This window comes from Acartia tonsa, chromosome 7 (genome assembly GCF_053477335.1).
Source record: "Acartia tonsa isolate MP-2025a chromosome 7, ASM5347733v1, whole genome shotgun sequence".
Taxonomy (NCBI): domain Eukaryota; kingdom Metazoa; phylum Arthropoda; class Copepoda; order Calanoida; family Acartiidae; genus Acartia; species Acartia tonsa.
Genome location: NC_137266.1, coordinates 11,220,050 through 11,241,841, shown reverse-complemented (window position 1 = coordinate 11,241,841; position 21,792 = coordinate 11,220,050). Strand labels below are relative to the sequence as shown.

Sequence of the window (21,792 nt, the reverse complement as noted above, 5' to 3'; positions counted from 1 at the left end):
GAAAAAAAGATATTTTACCTCTCTAATTTTTTATAATTTTTGTAGGTACAACTTAATACATATTAATTTAAAGGGGGGGGGGGTGGGCGAAAGTGACACTTTTTGTAACCAAAACTAAAAGTCAACAAAGGAACTCAACTAAAAAAAAGAGTTACAGGTCTGAGATTTTGCATGGCAGTTGCTTTATAGGGGTACAATATGGAACTGTGAAGAAACGGCGGCGCAACCGCCGAAAACAGCCGTTTCCCGCCGAATTTTTTTTTGCCTTTTCTCGGCGGTTTTTAGCGGTTGCGCCGCCGTTTTTTCACAGTTCCATATTGTACCCCTATAAAGCAACTGCCATGCAAAATGTCAGACCTGTAACTCTTTTTTTAGTTAAGTTCCTTTGACTTTTAGTTTTGGTTTCAAAAAGTGTCACTTTCGCCCCCCCCCCCCTTTAAATGCGTTTTTTATATTCAATAAATATATTGAATTTTTTTTTGAAAAACTTAAGCATGTTTGACTTGTAGAAATTACATAATTCTTAGGGGATAAGACATGCAATGGAAGATAAATTAAAATGTACTTAAAAGGATTACCCCTTCTCTAGATCAAAAACTGTGGTTAAAAAGTTTAGACATTGCTGGTTTGAACAACCCAATCAACATTTAATTAAGCTGTACAATTAATGAACCTTTCGGATAATTTACATTGGTTATACCTTTATCAAGTAGCAAAGCTATTATTTTTACTTGCTCTATCCAACTATTCAATGAATTGTTCATTAGTTTCGACCACGTTCAAACAGTCACTCACACACACCCCTGGTTACTCCAAGACTTAATTCTAGAAAGGTATGGTCATTAAACAGGGACTCAAAGGGATAAGACAATGGTCGATAAATTTATGTATTTCCCCAATGAAAATACACAAAATTACCCCTTATGTAAGTTAAAGTTAGTGGTTGAAACTCTTGGACACTCAACTTCATGGACCAACTCATCAAAATTCAATAAAAGTCCTCAACGTTATTAAGCCAACAAATAGAAAACATTATTGAAACTTTGGGGACTAGTGTAAAACAGCTTATTGATTCCCTGGTCATTAAAATATTATTATAGATAAATAGTTTGATCATTTTACACCCCTGCTACTCCAAGACTTAATTCTAGAAAGGTATTGTCATTAAAGCATTATTCCAGATAGATATAATTATATGTATATAATTTAAGCTATTTAACAATTCTAAATATCCGTTCGTCTGTTCGTGAGATTTGTATAAAAATTATGCCTAACCTTTTCTTTAGTTATACCTCATTTTATCTATCTATTAGTTAGTGGAATATTTATTTATTCTGCGGATAGTAAAATTATAAGATTAATTCTAATTTTTTGGTCCCATGGAGTCAAAGGCCCAGGTCAACAAAACTGGTATTAATTTTATAATATTTATACATGACTTAGAATCGGTTCTAATCACGCGGATATTAATCGTCTTCGAAGCCACACTGAAAATGGAATTTCAAATAAGATATGCTTCTGAATTTTTTTTTGAAGATTCCATGAAATATTTAGCATTTACTCTATATCTGAACCTGTCCTTTACTCTGTAACGTTAAGAGAAGTCTGTTGGAGTTTTTTGTGTGGATGTTTTCATCCTTGTTTTGTTTAACTTTACATATCGATTTAATCTTTATCTCTAAACTTACAAACAGACAAGCAGTTACTAGAATTGTAGATTAGTTTTGCTTCAAAAAATTACTTGAAACTAGCTTAAGATTGTTACTTCAAATTCTTTGTAATTTTCGTCATTTAGCAAGAAAAAATCTATTTTTGTTGACTTTCAGCAGTTTGATCTTAGGTAATGATACGTTACAATGCAATGTAACACAAGAATTATAGTTTTTAGGAGTAGTGGTTTCGCCCCTAGCATCTGTTATCTTCGATAAATAGAGAAATGGTGGATAACCTCCCCCTATTAAAAAGGGTCCTACGACAAACGCAGGAGTCCCAAACGTCGGAGTGGACACTTAACCTAACCTAACCTATTTTATACCATCTTATAAGTTTTTCAAATGCCTAACCCCTGCGGGGGGCTTATTTGTTCATTCATATCTTAACCTAACCTAATCTGTATAGAAATACTTAATAAAATGAATATTTTAACACTCCTGCGTTTGTCAACTCCGACGTTTGGGACTCCTGCGTTTGTCCTGGAACCTTAAAAAGGAATATATTTTTTGGGGGGTGGTGGAGACATTTTCATCCCTGACCCATATATTGAAAATTGCTCCCACCCCACGGGCCCACACCCTATTAATTCCATATTTGGACCTGTGTGACAATTCCCTAAATATTGTATTTGCAATGTCCCATCAATTTCAAAGAAGTTAATAATACTCCTAACATATAGAGAGAGACAGACTGACCGTCGAAATTAATGGTATTAGGGTTGGAATAATAATTCTATTGGGCTGGAAAATCTTCACCAGAAAACAACCTTACATCTCCTGAGTAAATTACATCCTCTCCATAGAGAGAACATACAGAAAGACAGATACACAAAACAACTTTTCTCGTATTCATTCGAATCCGGTGGACAGGAACCGGTTCTCATCAATACGAAAAAACTATGTCTAGCATCGTATTATAAACCGCTTTCTACGAATATAGAAATGTACAATCATAAGATTAAAACCATTTTTTTAGCCCGTGCCTTCGGCACCTCGGGGCTAAAAAAAAGAAAGAAATAACTATTTAAGTAGCTTTAATAATAAATACTATTTTGACTGCAAACTTTTTGAGTTTATGGAATGAAATATAGAGCATATACGCTATTAAAAAGAAAGCAAATTTCAATGTACCGTATAACCCAAAATAAAACTCCTTAAGGAAATGAGGGGAAATAAAACAGGATAATATAGGAAAGTACAGAAATTATTTGCTTCACAAATTTGCGTTTGAATACATGGCTAAAAATATGTATCCAAAATTATGTTTTAGGGATATGAGGGAAAGGTTTTAAAGAATTAGAGTATATGAAGTATTAGAGTTTGATTTGACAACTCAATTCAATTATATAAAAAAAAGATATATATTTAAAATGATATGCAAAGTTAAAATACATAGGCGATTTAGGAAAACAATGTCTTAAATGTCTTTTTAAAAAATAATAATATTACCTTATGGCATAGATGATATAAGCAAATACAGGCATTCTGAGAGAAACAATTTAAATGAATATCAAATTACTTAGTTAATATTTTTCATTTTAGGTTTCTGAGTTTCACAGTTCAGTTGCAGAGCAAAAGAGAAAAAGTTCAATTACAAATTCAGGAAAATTAAGTCATATTATGAATTAGTCAAATTGTCAGTTTTGCAGGGAAATCAGATTATAGATTATACTGGTACCCAAAGTTTTTTAAACATTCCCTTCTCATTAGTTGTTTTAAAACCTTTAATTCCCTTATTAATTCTTGGTTGGATGCACAGTGTTTCAACCTATAATTTATATCTACAGAAGGGTTTATTATGTTTATCATGATTGGGGATGTACATCAAATTATCGGCCATTGTATTATCCATTTAGATCTCTGACCAATCATCTCGTAAAATATGACTTATTCCTGTAATAGATGAAGAAATTGGAAATATGTCACATCTGTATGAAGTCCTATACTTGGGCAAAATGAAGGTGGGTTATTTTCTAGCCTTCCTAGATTTTCTTTAGAAGAGATGTTGCTTTTTCAGTATGGCTTTTAAACCGATTAATATACGCTGGTTCATGGCCATTCTGATAAGTCATGTATTGCTTCGTATTGCAGACAATTTTCCACGAATATATAAATAAAAATCATATCATTTACACTAATTTTAATCTTTAATTTAATTTTAATCTGCTCGGGAAATCTGTCTATAATACGATGCGATGAATATCTAAGTATTAATTTTGGAAAAAGTTTCGATTAAAAAACTGAAATGTCAGATATTACATAGTTTTAATTTTTTTGCTGATTTTAACATTTTTACATGAACTATTTATAATAAATCAATTTAAGGCGACGGTGGCTTTGTATATATAGCGCATCTGCTCGTTGCGAGTAGGTGATAGGTTCGAATCACGGCCCAACAACGCGTTATAATAAAGGACGTTAATAAAAGCACCTAATGCTGCGATGCACAGTTAGAACTTTCATGCAAGGGTCGCGCAATTAATAGGTTAGATGTCTGAAGTGATTTGACCGTGTAATCATGTAAGATTTTGTACAGAGATACATCAAAATAATATAATCTTGTGGTGTATTCTGAGCTCGATCTTTAAATCGTTTATAGGTGATTTAAACCGGGGCGATTCATTTGGCGCACCATCAAATTATTAATATCAATCTTTAAATCGAATTTGCATGGGCGATTTGAATCGGGCAGTGGCGCGGGCCCGGCGCGGCAATGGCACTCACCGAGTGGCATTGCCGGTTTAAATCGGGGTGAATCATGCACTGAGCCCCAACGAAAGACCCATTGCATATGTAATAAATGGATATTTTTTTAATTACTTTAATATTTTATTGCAAAACTATCGTGAAAACATTTTTATAGTTATTTTTAAAATAAATTATATATTAATGTTTTATATAAAATACCATACTGACACGGTATTTTATATAAAATACCTTACTGGCACTGCTTAAGTAATAAAGTTGTACTGGCACGGATCGATATTTTAGTGAGTGCGCAAGCGATTTAACAACACCGCGCCGAAAATCTTTTAAAAATCAGGTGCGCTGTGGCTTACCACCAGCGCGCCTACAGTTCACCTCTGAATCGCCCCGATTCAGCGCGGCATAAAAACGATTTAAAGATCAAGCTCTGTTGTCTTTAGGTTTTCCGGATTTATAATAATTAAAGCGAAGCTATTCTATTTTTCTTACTTCAAAGGAAAAAGTATTTAAAATCCCATTGTGTAATAGTTATTTATCGCATCGTATTAAAAAAAGCTTTCCGCGTATATTAAAGCATACGATTATAAATTTAAAAACAGTTTTGTTAGACTCGAGAAACCGCAGGCACGGACTGACCAAATATTATGATTGTGCTTTTTTGTAATCGTTGAAAACTGAATATTATACGATATTATTTTTCAGTGTGACTTAAAACCAATTCTAATCAACCGGATATTAATCGGTTTCGAAGCCATACTGGAAAAAATATATCATTTTTTTCTTTTTCGTCAGGTTAGCCACAAAAAGGCTCCACCTTCCTTTATCGATGATGCTGTGAAAAAGATTCTTGCCAAAAAGGTTCCAGCTGTTTCAGAGGTAATAATAAACAATGTTATTTAATTGAAGTAAAACAATAAAGGGGGAAGGGGTTAAATAACCTCCCCGTGGACCCTGTGCAGACTTTCAATTGGGTCTTTGAATATCAGCCAATAGCATCGGAAATATTAACACAGCCAAGTCACTACGTACAAAAGAGCAGAAAGCAGTACATTATACATTTATTGTAATTTAACAATTGATAAAAAAATAATAAGTATTGTTTCCATTCTAATCTATATATCCATAATCCAAATTGAGAACTGAACCCTACATATAAATAAGAAGTATTTGTTTCTCTCTCTTTAGGTTAAGTATAAGGAGGGAGGGATACTTCCTTTTTTTCATACAAAGCTAACAAAGGAAAAATCTCAGACAAAGAAGGATTATTTTAAGTCCGTTGTCCTATCTTTGAATCTCTTGATACTTGTTAGAATGGGGGAGGTAGGTTATGCTAAAATTTCGTAAAGGAGTGAGTTTTAAGGCTTAAAAACAGTAGTAGAATGATAATATTCACTAAATATGTGTTTTGATTTTCGTTATTGAAAAGAACTATGGACAAAAAAAATTTTAAGTTCACATAAAGAGAGAGGGGTAGGTTTCTAGTAGAATCCGTAAAGGTGTGTGTTTTAAGGCTTAAAAATAGTAGTAGAACGATAATATTCACTAAATATGTGTATTTCTTATTGAAATGAACTATAGACAAAAAAAAATTAAAAAGTTAACATAAATTTTTATCGTTCTACTACTGTTTTTAATTTATAACACATAACCTTTACGGATTTTACCAGAAACCTACCCCTCTCTTTATCGTTCTACTACTGTTTTTAAGCGTTAAAACTCACACCTTTACGGAATTTTACCACAACCTACCTCCCCCTTTTTACCGCTGTCAATCACGATGGGTTTTAGGTTAAACTCAAAGGGTTGTTGGGTAATGGATGCAGAAATGAAGAAAAATCACAAATTGCATTGATGGACAAAAGATAAAGCAGAAACAAGAGTAAAAGTAGCTAAATAAATACATCCTTTTTTCGATGGGGATAATTTTAGGGGTTTCAAAGATTTGAGAGGGTTATCTAATGTATTTTTTGAGTGTTGGGAGGGATCAAACACCCCTTTACCCCCCCCCCCCTTTTCTCTCGAAAGTTATGCAGCTGATATGAATGTACTGTTAAAATTCATTAGCTGATAAGATCATATTCTTATTAAAAGCGAAGATTTTCTATAACTAGGGTTGGTCCGCTAAGGACCGTTAGCTCTTTTCGTTAAATTAAATAGGTTAGAATTGTCCTATCGATTTCAAACTTTGATGATGATTCCTATAACAATTAGTGACAATTTTGGAAGCTTAGCAACTCTGTAATCTTTCCCAGAAAGTCGGTACGTTCATTATTTATGGATGTTGTAATCCTTGTTAATTTAAGAACAGTTATTTCTAATGATTTGAGCGTGCAATTTGATGCATGATTTTTTAGAAATTCGATACTTTTTTATCTGATATTGAATACTATGCTTTTTTCTCACTTGATTATTGCGATAATTTTTTCATCAAATGGAATAAAGTTAAAGCATGCTAGTATCATCAGAGATCTAAAAGGGATAAGACAATGGCAGATTAGTTGATGTACTTCCCTAATGATGATACACAAAAAGACCCCTTTTTTAGATTACAATTAATGGTTGAAACGTTTAGAGACTCAACTTAATTCAAATTCAATAAAAGTTCAAGAAAACCTTATTAAAAAACATAGGGACCAGTGTAATAATCAACCCAATATCCCCTCCCTCCCTGAAACATAAGGTACTTATTATAAAAAAAATGATTATAATTTCGATTTAGATGATTCCAGAAAACAACAACAATATGTCAGGTAAAAAAGTAATTTTATATTATGTAGCAAATATACTTTACCATTGTTTTGTAATAATTTGATTTGAATTATTTTTGGCAGAACGGACTTTTATTATGTGCTTTATTTTTTTAAGCAATGAAGCTACCATATGATTCGAAACGTCCGCCGTAACAAGGTTTTCTCGGCTACTATTTAAGATAGCTTGCTTAATTTTCCCCTATGCCCTAGGGTATCCAGTACTGTTAGTTTCCTTACTTATTTTAGAAGTGGATCCTTTAGCAGCAGTAAATGTGAACATTTTATCCTCAAAACCAAAATTAGTCATCCAATGACACTTTTTTCCCTTAACAATTCCTATATTTTATTGTTCAGAAAGTATTTCTACTACCAATAGTTTCCTTACTTGTTTATATTTCAGGGGTGTATATTCTGTACAAAATTCATTTTTTCCCCAGATGAAAAAAATACTTAATTTACCCCCCAAAGTTTTTTCCCCAAGGAGGAGGGAAAAAATCTTTTCAGTACCCATTATATTACTCATTTTTTCCCCTCCCACATATTTTTCTAGTTTTTTTCCCCAAAATATGTTAGCAGTAATCTTTTTTTTTTAATTTCCCCCCCGTCCCATTTAGTAGGGGATGCCATGAAGAATATTCACCCCTGTTATGCTTTAGAAGTGGATCCTTTAGCAGCAGTAAATGTAAACATTTTATCCTCCAAACCAAGATTAACCAGTCAGATGTCCATGGAACCACAGGAAAACAAAACAAAATTTATTCTTTTTCGAGCTTTTACAGGGATCCTAAGTAACAGGTTGAAAATAACTTTTTGCCATTTTATTTATAATGTCAATCAAACTTCCATCACGTAGAAAAATCCAAAATAAAATCCTGAGGGTTTTTGCGCTCAACAAGGCACTCTGAGGAAAAACTTCCCTTATATTTTGTTTTTGTTCCCAACTAGTCAATGACAGCAATGCCTACAAAGCTTCAAAAGACCATGTCTTTGTCAGATGTCGTGCAACTTCATCAAAACAAGTAAGTTATAGCACCGCTTTTAATGTTTTTTTGGGGGGGTTGGGGGAGGGGGGGTTCGTATAAAATCACGAAAGGTAGGTAATATTTTCCCCCTTAAACGCCTTGTTTACCTAATAAAAAAAGACCAAAAAAAAAATTAAAGTATTAAAATTTGTCATTGCAGCTGCTTTAATGGAGTAGAATTAAAAACATTTTGCCGAATTAGACAGTTTTAATTCAATGATTATTATGAAGTTTTATGACCATTTTTAGTTTTTCTCATCTATTTTTAACAATGCTGCCAGTAAAAAACTTTGTATTTTTTTAAATTATATTTTAGAAATATAGAAGACATGAATAACTCAAAGAGTGGCTGTGCAAACAAAACTATGCTTCTTCATATTGCCAGTAAAGAATTAAGGTATTCTTTAGTAGTGAAACTGCTCTATATTGTCTGTCCTTTTGTAAGTCGGACCGAAATGTGGATATTCTCGGCTGATATTCACGATAGTTGGCTGATTTTTTGTAAAGATTCTCTGTACCAATGACAATTAAATATATACAATGTACTTGGTCCGTTGATCAGTAAGCTACGCTACAAAAAAAAACCTAATATCTTTTTTTCATAGATTGTTGTCTTTAGAGAGCAAGAAAAAGTTTTGGTCTAAACAATTCAGGTATTGTTTTTATTTTTAAAGATATTTGTTTGTTTTTTCTTATTTATTTGTAGCTATTCATTTTGATTCCTGTTTCAAAAAAAAATATTTCAAAGGATCCCAAAATTTAAGGCTTTGTCTTGGCTGACCGGTGGCTGCCGAGCCCTTATTTTCACTATAGCTGCCGTCATTGATATTGAAATCAGGGATAATGGATGGGAAACGTAGGAAAATATTATTTCAGGCCTTTTTTAAGCCTAGGCCTAATAAACCAGTTTTGGGATGGCGCATTGGTTCGTTATAAACGCTAATGAAAAAGCTGTGTGTGTGTGTGTAGATAAAGTATAGAATCAAATTCAGGTAGCTAGTTTAAAGTAAAAAACATAACTTTTTATAAACCTATATATTAATGGCTTTTGTTAAAATGAAGTTTTTTCTCTCCCAAATTTTTTTTATCTTTTACTTTGGTAATTTGAACTGTCAGAAAGCTATCGTTGGGTTTCCCTCAGACAGATTTTAGTTTGTATTATTTGCATTTTTATTAATGAGTAAAAAATTCATTGCTAATTAAAATTCAAAATAAATAAATTAATATGCACTTGGGTAACATTCTATCAAGTTCTTTGGATACTATAATGTAATGATATATTTGTACTGTGTTGTATTGTACAAATATTAGGGTTAAGGTGTTGTATCAATTCCGTATTAAATTTTAAAAATTAAGAATACAACATCTAATTTATAAACTACCAAATGAAAATTCATAGCTACCTTCTTTCCAAATAATAATCCCGTTATTTTTGTTTTTTCTATGTGGCCCTTTTTTAATGTTTAACTCCAAGCAGATTTAATAATTAAGCTAATGTGATCTAACACCTTTTATATTTATTTTTTAGTAGCAGACGAATCATTATTTTTTCCAGAATTGTCTGCTTCTAAAATTTCCGCCAATTGGTGATTGGTTGATACAAAACAGGCCGATTCTTATTGGTTTAGAGCGATAGCTACTTGGGAGTGTAACACTTTTTAATTAAAAGTAATATTTAAATAAAATTTAAGTATTAAAATTGTAGATAATTGTTCTGAATTAAATAAAATATGATCTCTATGACGTAAATAAAAGATATTAGCCACACTTGTAAAATGTGATGTATTATTATAAAATTTTGTAATTGTGGAGTTAGATTATAACCATTAAATAGATTACACTGAAATATAATATAGAAGAAAATTATTTTGTTACCATCATTAGCGGACTTATTACAGATTGGCAACCCCATCGGTCAAGAATCAAGGAAAATTTCTTTTGGACTTGGTAAATTTTTGTTTTTTTTTCAAAATTTTTTAGTCGGATGAATGGTAACTTTTAATTAAAGTAAATCTAAGTTATAATTTCAAAAGATATCTAATTGATTGTGAATAAAATTTGTGAATAAAATCTAATTCCCTTTTTTTTAAACGATAATATTGTCTGATAAAGGCAAAAAGATAGTACAAATAAAGTTTTGTCTACTAAAAATAGAGGCAAAAAGATAAAATTTAGTTACGGTAGAAATACAAAAAAGATAATTTGGTCTGATAAGGACTAAAAGATAGTAAAAATAAAGTTTGTCTACTAAAAATAGGGGGCAACAAAAATTAAATTTATGCTCCATTACGTTCTAAGGTTGATAATCAACATTTTTGAACTAGTTATTATTAAATTTGATGTAAAAAAGAAAACTTTTAATCAATCAATAAATCAAGATAATAATTTTTATGTTTATGAAGCAAATTTCTCATTTAAAATTGGGGAAAATTTGAAAACTCTATATTATGCAGTTAAAAGATTAATTCAAGATAGATATAATTTAATAAGACAAGATAATATAGGTATAGGAGATAGAGGTACAGCGGAGAATCTGGATAATAATTCATCATACAATAGACAAGAAGTAGATCAAGAAATAGCAGGTCCTTTCACATTTAGTCATTTTGGAATAAATAGAACTTTAGACAGGTTTCCTGAGTTTAGAAGATATTTAGGTGGAACGATAATAATTGGAAACAGTCAAATTGATAATATCTATCATTCTGATTCGGAATAAAGTTTTAAAAAATATACGTCATCAAAATATAAAAATATTGAAAATTTCATGAAAATTGTTGTATGAAAGTGTAAATATTTAAAACACAAGTGTGTACACCGGACATACACTGTAATTATATCATTTCATTATATGACATAAAAAAGTTGGGAAGTTGAAAATTTTTTAATTACCTAACATTTTAAAATTGTTAAGAAAATAATATTATAGTTTTGTACTTTGGACACAAAAGAAAAGTCTAAATTATAAAACTAAATATAAAGATAATTAAAAAAGGTAAAATAAAAGTTTTGTATATTGAACACAAAAGAAAAGTTCAATTTATAAAGCTAATAAAATTATAATTTAAGCAATTATTGTTGAAGTAATTAAATGATAAAATTTTGCTTAAATATTCTTGGTTTATGGAAATTAAGAATTCTATGTTCTGAAATTAGAGGGCAAAATTGGATTGAAAAAATTCGAAGCTGTCAAATTACTCTTGGTTCTATAACTATTATAAGAATTAAGTTCAAACAAACATTGTGAAATATTTTAGGTAAAGATAATTTTAAAAGATAATTCTACTTGTTGGTAAAGATAATTTTGAAAAATAACTCTACCTGATTTATCTGGAAAGTCATCAAAACATTGTTCCTGTTCAGATTTCATTAAAATCTAAAATAAAGATAGTCTCCACCAAGAAAATTGTTCCTGAATTATAATTTGGTAAGCTAAAAATAAAGAAGGTATTAATCAAAATAAAAACTTTCAACGGTAACCAAAATTTATTTTATAATACACTGTAAAAAACATTTTCCTTAAAACATAAAGGTAAAGAAAATCAAAGATGTCGGACACAGAACAACAAAATGATCCTTACTTTGCTGGTGCCAGACGAAGAAAGTTTAGTAATTGGTTTATTAAAAATAAGGAAAAATATTTAGAAAGACTACAAAAGTATAAAGATAACTTGGAAAATTCAAATGGAGAAGATTATAAGGGTGTACGTGAAAACCATGTAGATTTCAATACAGAAACAATGGATTTATTGCGCAACAGAGAAGCAGAAAGTTATGTGACAAATTTTACAGAACTTACTGATGATATTTCACTTGGAAATCTCAGGGATGAAAGGGATAGAGAAATGAACTTTGAAAGAAGCAATTTTAATCAACATAAAGATAATTTTAATCAATTTAATTTTGATAGAGAAAATTTTAACACAAATGATAATAATCAACATCAAAATCAGTGGGGTGAATTTAGAGGTTTTAATTATAGACAAGAACAAAGATATCCAAAAAATGAAAGATATTTTGAAAGAAATGAAAGAAATTCTAGACAATCCAGAAAAGATAATTTTCAAGAAAATAGAGATTCTTATCTAAATAAAAAGTATATGGATGATTTGCAAAAGAAAATTGATAATCTAAATATGGAAATAAAATATTTAAAACGAAAACCAGCTAGAGGTGAAAAATTTGAAGCTAAAACAGTATATAGATCTGCGGAAAACAGGGATTCTAGCCCTGCGGGACTCTCGTTGACCCATGCAGCAGAGGCTGTAGAACTATTAGAGGAATACTTAGTATCAAATCAAGCAGAAAAACAAAAAATGAAACAAAATGTTATTAAACAATTATCAAAAATTGGTAAAATACAAACATTGGAAAATAAATATAATTCATCAAAGTATTATAATTGTGATGATTTCACACCCAAATTTATAGATACAAGTCTAAGATATTACAATGTTGAGAAAGTTAGTGATAAATTAAAAATTATAAAAAATCAACTCCTCTCACTGAAAAATGTAGGACTGATCGATTACATCGACCAGTTCGGTGAATTCGACTTTGATAGCTTTTCACAATTCGAATTCAATGCGGTTTTCCACAATTCTCTCCCAAGGGATACCAAAGATAGAATTGAATGCAAAAATATAAACCCAGCAAAATTGACTACCAAAGATTATCTTAACATTGTCAGTGACATTGTTAACAACGGACGTATAGCAAACCATAACATTGATTATATGCTTGAAACATTTAAAACATCCAAAAGAAATATAGAGGATATTTATGATGAGTATAGAAGAAAAATAAATAATTTACCTCCTAATGTTATGTCTGCTAGTGAGAAAGAAAGAAGAATACATTCTCAAATGATGAAATATCTACCAACTCAATTATTATCTATTTTGAGAATAGAAGAAGCTAAATTAGGTAGAAATCTTAATAGTGAAACACTCCATGATTTCATATTGCTTAATAGGGACCAAATAAATAAATATCTCAGATTTGTTAACAAAACTACAATGACAAAGAAAGTTCCAATAAAAAGGATAGATGAGAATGAGTTAGAGGATGATAATACTACGGAAATAAATTATGAAATGGAGGAGGAGTATCTTACTGCAAGTAGTGATGAAGAAGATGAAGATTCCAACGTTTTAAAAGTAAAAAATGAGCCTAGGCCATTTAAAAAATGTAAAATATGTAAGAAAAACTATCATACTCAAGATGAGTGTATATTTAATCCAGATGAAAATAAAAGACAAAAAAATCAGCAAAAACTAAAAATTAGAAATTGTCTTAAATGTAAGGGCCAACATAAGGATAGTAACTGCGAAATATTTAAGAAACTATTGGTTTCTAAACCATGTGAAAGGTGTGAAGCGGCAGAAAAATATGAATACCACCATACCCCAGAAGAATGCCTAAAGGTCAATTTTTTAGAGAAAATAAAAAACAACCAATAAAAGATAAATTCAATGAAAAATGGTATAAAAAAGTTGAAAAATTAATTAATGATAAAAATGACTCAAAAAATAAATTAGAGCTAAAAAATGGTTGTTTTTCAGAAAAACTTATAGTTGGAAAAGTAAATGACGATAATTATAAAAAATTAGGCCAAAATTATGCTAATTATGAATTATATATTAATATGATAAAAAATGAAATGATGCACAAGTGTTTAAGTAAATTAATAGGGTATTTGAACCTTTTTAATTTAAAGTACAGGTGTTATCAATGTAAAAATTATGAAAATGAATTAAAATCTTTAGAATATTTAAATTTAATAAAAATTAAAAATGATAAACAAGGACAAAACCATCCATTAGTGTTGAATAAAATAAATGATTATCCAATGGAAAAAATAAAATGGATAAAAATAGAACCTGTTTGCGATGAAAGTACAATCAAGAAAGATAATAATAAAGTATCCTGTATCAATTTAATAAATAGAAAAAGAAAAATAGATTCAAATGTATATTTTAATCATAAATGTTCAAAATCAAACAATGAAAAATTTAATATGAATATTTGTAGCAAAGAAATTATTCAAACAAATAAAAAGTACAATATTGTTAGAAATTATGTAACAATGCATGAAAATAAAATAACAAGCAGCAATGTGTCAAAAAGCATAGAAGCGAAAATTGTTAAAAAAGAATATAAGATAATTAAACCATCAAAAAATTGGTATATAAACCATAATGTTTTCTATATAAAGCTAAATAAAACTAATAAAATTAAAGATACTTTCATTATTCAAATAAGGAAATATTTAGAAAGAGATATGAATTCAATAAAAAGAAAATTAAAGAGTTATAGTAACATTACTTTCTCTGTAAAAGATGTAGAAATAATGAAAAAAATAGATTAATTAAAAACAGATACGTGTAATTTGAAGGAGAAGGAAATTTTTCCAGCCAATAGTTGGATTACTTGGGAGTTAAGCCTTCATATTCCGAGTAGACCTGAATTACAAAATAAAGTATTTAAGGATAATAAATTAAAACAATGGGGAAAAACCATTATAAATAAAACCAAGAGGTATAAATGGGTTCAAGATATCAAAATTAAGTCAGAAAATACTGTAAATTATTTAAAAGAAATGGAAATTATGAAAAAACATAAAAAATTTGTTGAAAATATTGAAAGCCCAAGTATAATTATGTGGATAATTATGATAGCGGTATTTATGATAAGTACCATGGAAAAAAGGATAGATATTGTCTTAAATCTAGGAACCTTTTGGATTTCATATATCTGTACCAAAAAGAGTATAAATTGGATACTATTAATATGGAATTGGTTGAAAAATAAAAGAAATAATTATAAAACCATGAAAAAGAAAATAAAGTACAAAAAGATAAGATATCATAAGAATAAAAAAGATAAACGGAAATATTCAATGAATAAAGTGAAATTTAAAACAAAATTAATAAAAATAGATAAAACAAAAGAATTCTGTTTCCCAATATTTTATGAAGATACCAAGATAATATTTGAGCTAGACACAGGTAGCGAACATAACATTGTTTCCAAGGATTTTATTCAGAGTTATATCCCTGACTATGAAAAATATTACACTGGTCCAAATAACATTTCTTTGACTGGAATAGAAAATAATAATCCAATAAATGTGATAGGAGTATATAAAATACCATTTAACTTACCAGGTTATGGAAATATTAATTTAACAATTCGAATATCAGATAATATTGATAACTTTTTTATACTGGGAAGACAATTTTTCAAAAAAGTTGGAGGTCTACTACAATACGATAAAGAAAATAAAACTGTAAAATTAGAATTTTCAATGAAAGGAACACCCAGCTTATTTTTTGGACAAAAATTACAGTTTAAACCTAGAGAAGAAAAATATCTTGTGGGAAAAATTATAAATGGTGAACCAATGAAAGATTATGTAATTAAAAATAATGTAAACTTGCCTGTGCATATAGAAAAAGATAAAATAGTAGAAGATAAAATTATATGTAGAGTAAAAAATAGATTAAATATACCTGTGCAGTGTGGCTTAACAGGGGCCTTTTTAATGCAGAATCTGGATCATCCTGAGAGTGCGAAGGACCATATCGGCGACGATTCTCCTGATTTTGACTCTCCATTACAACAAACTTCATGGTCTAAAATAAAGAAAATTGTAAAATCAATGAAAGAAAAGATAATTAAAGATAAAAAAGAGATAGATGAAATAAGCCACTCTAATAGTAAAAATGAATTTATAGAGGCTTTTAAAGAAAAAGTTGACCACTCTAGTGGTGTGGACATAACAAAATTATTAGAAATAAAGAATTTAACGGTGGAAGAAATAGCAGCTTTAATGAAAACTGGAAATGCTGATGGTAATTATCAAATAGCAGAATATTTGTATAATGAATCAATTTATTCAAGACATACATTTGATTGTGGGAGATTATCTGATGATATACCTAAATTAGATGTAGAAACAAAAAATGAAATGGTAAAAAATACTAAACCATACAATTTGACACCTGAAGATCAAAACCATGTAACCAATTTTTTTAACTTATTATTAAAAAATAATTTAATTGAAGTAGCGCCACCACATCAAAGTTTTGGAGCACCTATATTTACTGTAAAAACTAGAAATGATGGTACTGGTTTAACAAGGATAATAGCAGATATGAGAAATGCAAATTTAAGTATTAAGCAATCTAAAGCTGCTACGCTACCAGACTATAAACAATTATTAAATAAAATGATAACAAAATCTAAATATGTGTCATCTTTTGATTTGAAAAAATGCTACTATAGTATCCCACTTTCAGAGAGGGCAAAAGAAACGGGGCTATTTAATGTTATACTTCCCCAGGGAGTATATAGATTTAATACAGCTATAACTGGGTTAAATTGTGTTCCTGCTTTTATTGTGCAAACCTTTTTAAAATATTTACATTTAAATGAAAATGGAAAATTTAGCTACATAAAAGACATAATTGTCTTTATAGACGATATTATAATTTTCTCAGATGGTAATTTAGAGGATCATGTCTGTAAAGTAAAAAATGTTCTCAAGAGATTAAAGAAAATTGGGGTAAAGGTGTCCCCAGAAAAGGCTAATACTTGTATTGATATTGACAACGGTGAAATAGAGCTGCTTGGATATAAAATTAAAAACAGAAAATTTTGTATACCTGATAAAAAGATAAAAACTATTACAGAAATGACATATCCTGACTCATTAAAGAAACTACAAGTGTTTTTGGGAAAATTGAACTATTATAGAAATATATTTAGTCTAAAAATACATGAAGCATTAAATAAATTATACAAAAAACTGTCACCATTTACCTTTGATGATGAATTAAAGAAAAACTTTGATATAATTAAAGAAAAGCTTAACACAGAAATTCAATCAATAGACACTGTAGAATCTAATAGTGTAAATATTTTGTTTAGTGATAGTAGTTTCTATTCTACAGGAGGGGTGTTATTAAATTTAAATATGAATGAAGCCTGTAAAGATTTGGTACACAAAATAAAAAGTTTTGAGTTCACACCAGAAAATAAAAAGAAGTTTTTAAAAGAAGGGGAAGATCTCCAAATACTAACATGTAAAGATAATTTTGTGGAAACTTTATTTGAAACAGCAAAAATTCTAAACTACAAAACACAAATTACAAATGATATACAAGCTTTTATGAATTTAGCTTTTATTTACTGTCAATTGACAGATTTTGAAGGGTTTTTTCCAATACGGGAAAATGAAACTGAAAAAATGGCATTAAAACGGCTTGAAGATAATTTATTTTGTAAGTCATACACAGAGATAGATAAAAATACATGGAAGAAAAATTAGATGAATTTACATACCTCTTGGCAGGTTTTGCGAATCTCCTGGATGTCCGAATCCATATGTTTAACAACACCCATAACCTTGGTCTCAATGTGGGTTCCCAGCTTTCTGAAATATTAATAATGTATAATTGTGAAGAAAACTTATACTATGGTATAAAAGTAATCAAATCAGAACGGTTCAAAATAACTACAATAAATTTTTCTCCAGATCTTATGAAAAAAATTGAATTAAAAACGTACTTCTTAAAAATAATAAAAGAAAACACCTACGAGCAAAACAAAAAGTTTATAAAAATTTTGGGGTATTTTTCCAAAGCAGTACCAAAAGGTACTGAAAAGCTAGGAATTGCTTTTTTAGAAATGTGGGCATTATATTTGTGTTTAATGCATTTTGAACCATATATTATTAACAGACCCACTTATATTCTGATAGACAGTAATGTAATTACCGCAGTCTTAAATAATAGTAAACTTATAAAGAAAACTACAAAATTAGATAACTTAAGTTCTAGAATCACATCTTGGTACAGCAACGATAATATCTATTTTATTCATTGCACAGATAAAGAAAATCTTGCTGACATTTTTTCAAGATTAACCGGAGAAAATGAAAATACTGGATTTAATGAAACATTTAAACCAGTGTATAAAGATGAAATGTTAGAAATAGTATCATTGGAACAAAATTCTAGGATAAAAGAAAAATCTTATGATAAACCTTTAAAGCGAATGATAAGGAAAAAAGATAATTATCCATCAAAAGAAGTAATAAAAAACATTCAAGAAGCTTTAAAATTGCCGGATCCAGGAAGACATATTATTAATAAATTAAATAACATTATGAACACTAAAGACTTTGTAAATCTACAGTTACAAGAGAAAAATTGTCCTAATCAAAATCCTATGGAGTTGAAATTCATAGATAAGAAAATTTTGTTACCAACAAAACTAATTTTACCTTTTATATGCCTATTTCATTATTCCTTAGGTCATATTGGTAAAAATAAATTAAAAAATTACATATTTGATAATTATTATGTAAATAATAAAAAATATGCTAATATGATATGTGAAAATTTGACAAATTCCTGTATGGGTTGTTTAACAAACAAACAATTAGTGCATAAATATAAAGAGGGGTCCACATCTTTTATTAACAGTAAACGTCCTAATGAAACTATCTATATGGATTTGTTGGAGTTTCCAACAATAGAAAGCCATTTAAAAAAGAAAACAAAATTACCCAGCGCAATTTTAGTAATTAAATGCGTGTACAGTAATTATATTTCATTATATGTATTGAATGAAAAGAAAGATTATGCTATAAGAAATTGTCTCACAAATCATTTCTGTACTTATGATTTACCTATGTATTTAGTAAGTGATAATGCCCAGCTATTTAAATCTAAACTAATAAAGACATATTTATCAAATTTAAATATAAAAATAGTGGAGAGCTCTGCTTTAAAATCTAAAGTTAGGGGCTTTGTGGAGATAGCGGTGAAAAGAATTAACTATCTTTTACGGGTAGTTAGAGAAAATAAAAAATACTTGGACGTCCATCATATTATCTCTATAATAGCATATATGCTGAATCATACACCTTATGGAAACAGTAAGTTAACCCCATACAACATTATGTTTTTATCAGTAAAAAACTTGGATGGTAATATAAGACAGCCAGGCGAATATTTGTTTGATTATAAACTTAAAGTAAATTCTGAACTAGAAGAAAAATTAAAAAGTTACCATAAAGAATTTTTAAATATGGTAAAAGAATGTAGAAATAGAATTATTAAAGAAAAACAGAAGATAATATTAAAGAAAAACAAGAATAGATTTGACCACAAATTTAAAATAAATGACTATGTCATTATTAAGTTAAATGACAGTGGTTATGGTGCAAAATATAGACCAATTTTTGGAACTATTCTGTATAAAGTTATAAAAACAAAAAAATATGTTTTACTATTAGAATCAACAGTAAGTAATCAAATTATAACTAGGCATATAGCGGATGTAAAGTTAATTAATTTTGAAAAAATTGCAGAATTAAACCTTCCAAATTATATCGCTGAGATGTTTGGAGGCATTAATTTAAGTAATTTAAGCACTATTTTTGATATACCTAATATGGAATCAAAAAGATCAAGAATAAAAGCGAAAATTAAAGAAACAGAAGAAAAATTTGACAATATAGAAAGTGAATCAGATGAAGAAATTTTTATACAAAAAGATGAAAAAGATAATCTGTCGGATATTCAAGAAGAACCATATTTAGAAGCTTTGGATGAAACACTATAACAAGCCATTTAAATTTCAAGTAAAAAATAAAATCGATTTCCATATTAAAATAGCTGAATATGTGGAAAAAATAATGAAAGTTTCTAAAAAAGATAATTTTTATGATAATTAAATAAATAAAATAATAAATTAAAAGGCAAAAAATTGAATGTATGATAATTAAAAAAGGTATTAAAACAGGAAAAAAGAACACTTGTGGGAAAAATTAGGAAATTGAACGTACGTATAATTGCGTGTTAATGCTTTAAAATGATAATCATCAGACCATAAAAAAAGGACACCTGTAAAATAGACCTAATAGTAATTAGGGGTAATTAAATAAAAAATGTACGCTAGTTGATAAAATGTTTAATAAAAACACTTGAAAAGGTATATGATTCATAAAAATTTGAAAAGTTTTGAGGTCATATAAAAATTAAAATGATAAAATAAACAATTAAAAGATATATGATTCATAAAAATTTAAAAAAGTTTTGAGGTCATATAAAAATAAAAATGATTAATTAAACAAAAATTATATTTTAAATGTGTAAAGTTACCAATTATAGTTTTGAAATAGGAGATATTTGCTGATTATTTGAATAGTCTAATATAAAAATAGTCTAAAATTTGAACCTAAAATGTATGGCTAAAAAAGATATACAAACAATTATGTGGTAATTAAAAAGACAATCATTTCTTCTAAAAAATTAAAAATTGTACATAAAGAACCATAGAGTAGGTTTTGTGTTTAAAATGATATTAAAAATGAGACAATCATTTCTTCTAAAAAATTAAAAATTGTACATAAAGAACCATAGAGTAGGTTTTGTGTTTAAAATGATATTAAAAATGAGCTTTTATAAAAGTGAAATAAAACCGAAAATTATTCATGAAAACAATAAAATTGGTTAGAAGGAAAAAATATTTAAGAAATGAAGTGTCCTATACATTATAAATAAAATAGGGTCAGGTAAAATTAAAGTGGGGTCTCTAATTAAAGAAAAGGACACTCTTTTAGTAAAATAAAAGTGCAAAATGATTTACTTTGAATTAAAACAGATGTTAGAAAAAGATATAAAAATAAAAGGTCAAACTTTACACACATAACACCACGAAAACCAAAAAACACCCCCCCCCCCCCCTAACATAATGGAAAAATTTAAAGATAGAAAATTATAAATACCAAATAAATAAAACCAAAAACACCCCCCCCAACTAAATTATTCATTTTAACAGGGGTGACATATTAAAATGATTATTTAAGAAAACATTAAATAAAAGAATGTCCTTTTATAGACTAACTTTTTAAAGGGACACTTATAAAGGAAAATTTATAAGTAAGATAATGTGGTTTATGAAACATGATAAAAAATAACTTAGGTTATAAAAATGAAAGACTTGTAAATTATTTTTCATAAAAAATAATGTGATTTATGGAATATAATAAAAAATAACTTAGGTTATAAAAATGAAAGACTTGTAAATTATTCTTCATAAAAGATAATGTGGCTTATGAAAAATGATAAAAGATAACTTAGGTGATAAAAATTTGTTGAAATAAAGTTAAAAATAAGCTAGAAAGTCAAAAGAAAAAAGAGACTGTCCTTTTACAAATTATGCTTTAAAAAGGGACACTCGGTCGGTTGATATATCAAAATAAAATGAATATTGTTAAAAAAATTATTAAATGGATTATTAACAAAAAATAGCAAAAGAAATATAAAAATCTGTTTAAAATTGAAATAATAAATAACGGAAAAACCTTTAGAAAAACAAAGATAAGACGGTTCTTTTAAATAGAACATCTTTTTAAACAAACATAAGACTGTTCTTTTATAAAACATCTTTTAGAACTGGACAAAAAATTGTCAACCCAAAGTAAAGTAGCTGGTGTGACATTAGTTCATTAAAAATACTCTTACAGCAAACATATCTCAAATTAAAAAAAGTGAATAATCTCAGTTATAGTAAACAAGAATTCTT

The 21,792-nt window shown here is 28.5% G+C and overlaps 1 protein-coding gene and 1 long non-coding RNA gene across 2 annotated transcripts in view; one reads left to right on the top strand and one right to left on the bottom strand.

Moving 5' to 3' along the window:
* Positions 1-21,792, top strand: part of plx (PTB_TBC1D1_like and TBC domain-containing protein plx) — a 72,369-nt gene that overhangs the window by 22,872 nt on the left and 27,705 nt on the right. Inside the window, exons 6-13 of the mRNA XM_080167485.1 lie at positions 3,255-3,315; positions 3,615-3,673; positions 5,211-5,294; positions 7,138-7,168; positions 7,825-7,907; positions 8,114-8,187; positions 8,507-8,587; positions 8,796-8,843. Of these exons, the coding sequence (XP_080023611.1) occupies positions 3,255-3,315; positions 3,615-3,673; positions 5,211-5,294; positions 7,138-7,168; positions 7,825-7,907; positions 8,114-8,187; positions 8,507-8,587; positions 8,796-8,843 (521 nt within the window). The remainder of the gene's footprint in view (positions 1-3,254; positions 3,316-3,614; positions 3,674-5,210; positions 5,295-7,137; positions 7,169-7,824; positions 7,908-8,113; positions 8,188-8,506; positions 8,588-8,795; positions 8,844-21,792) is intronic.
* Positions 14,151-18,339, bottom strand: LOC145324006 (uncharacterized). Its single transcript, XR_013881167.1, has 3 exons — positions 18,323-18,339; positions 17,539-17,629; positions 14,151-15,827 (listed from the first exon to the last, which is right to left on the bottom strand). It is a non-coding gene; the product is annotated as an uncharacterized LOC145324006 (long non-coding RNA).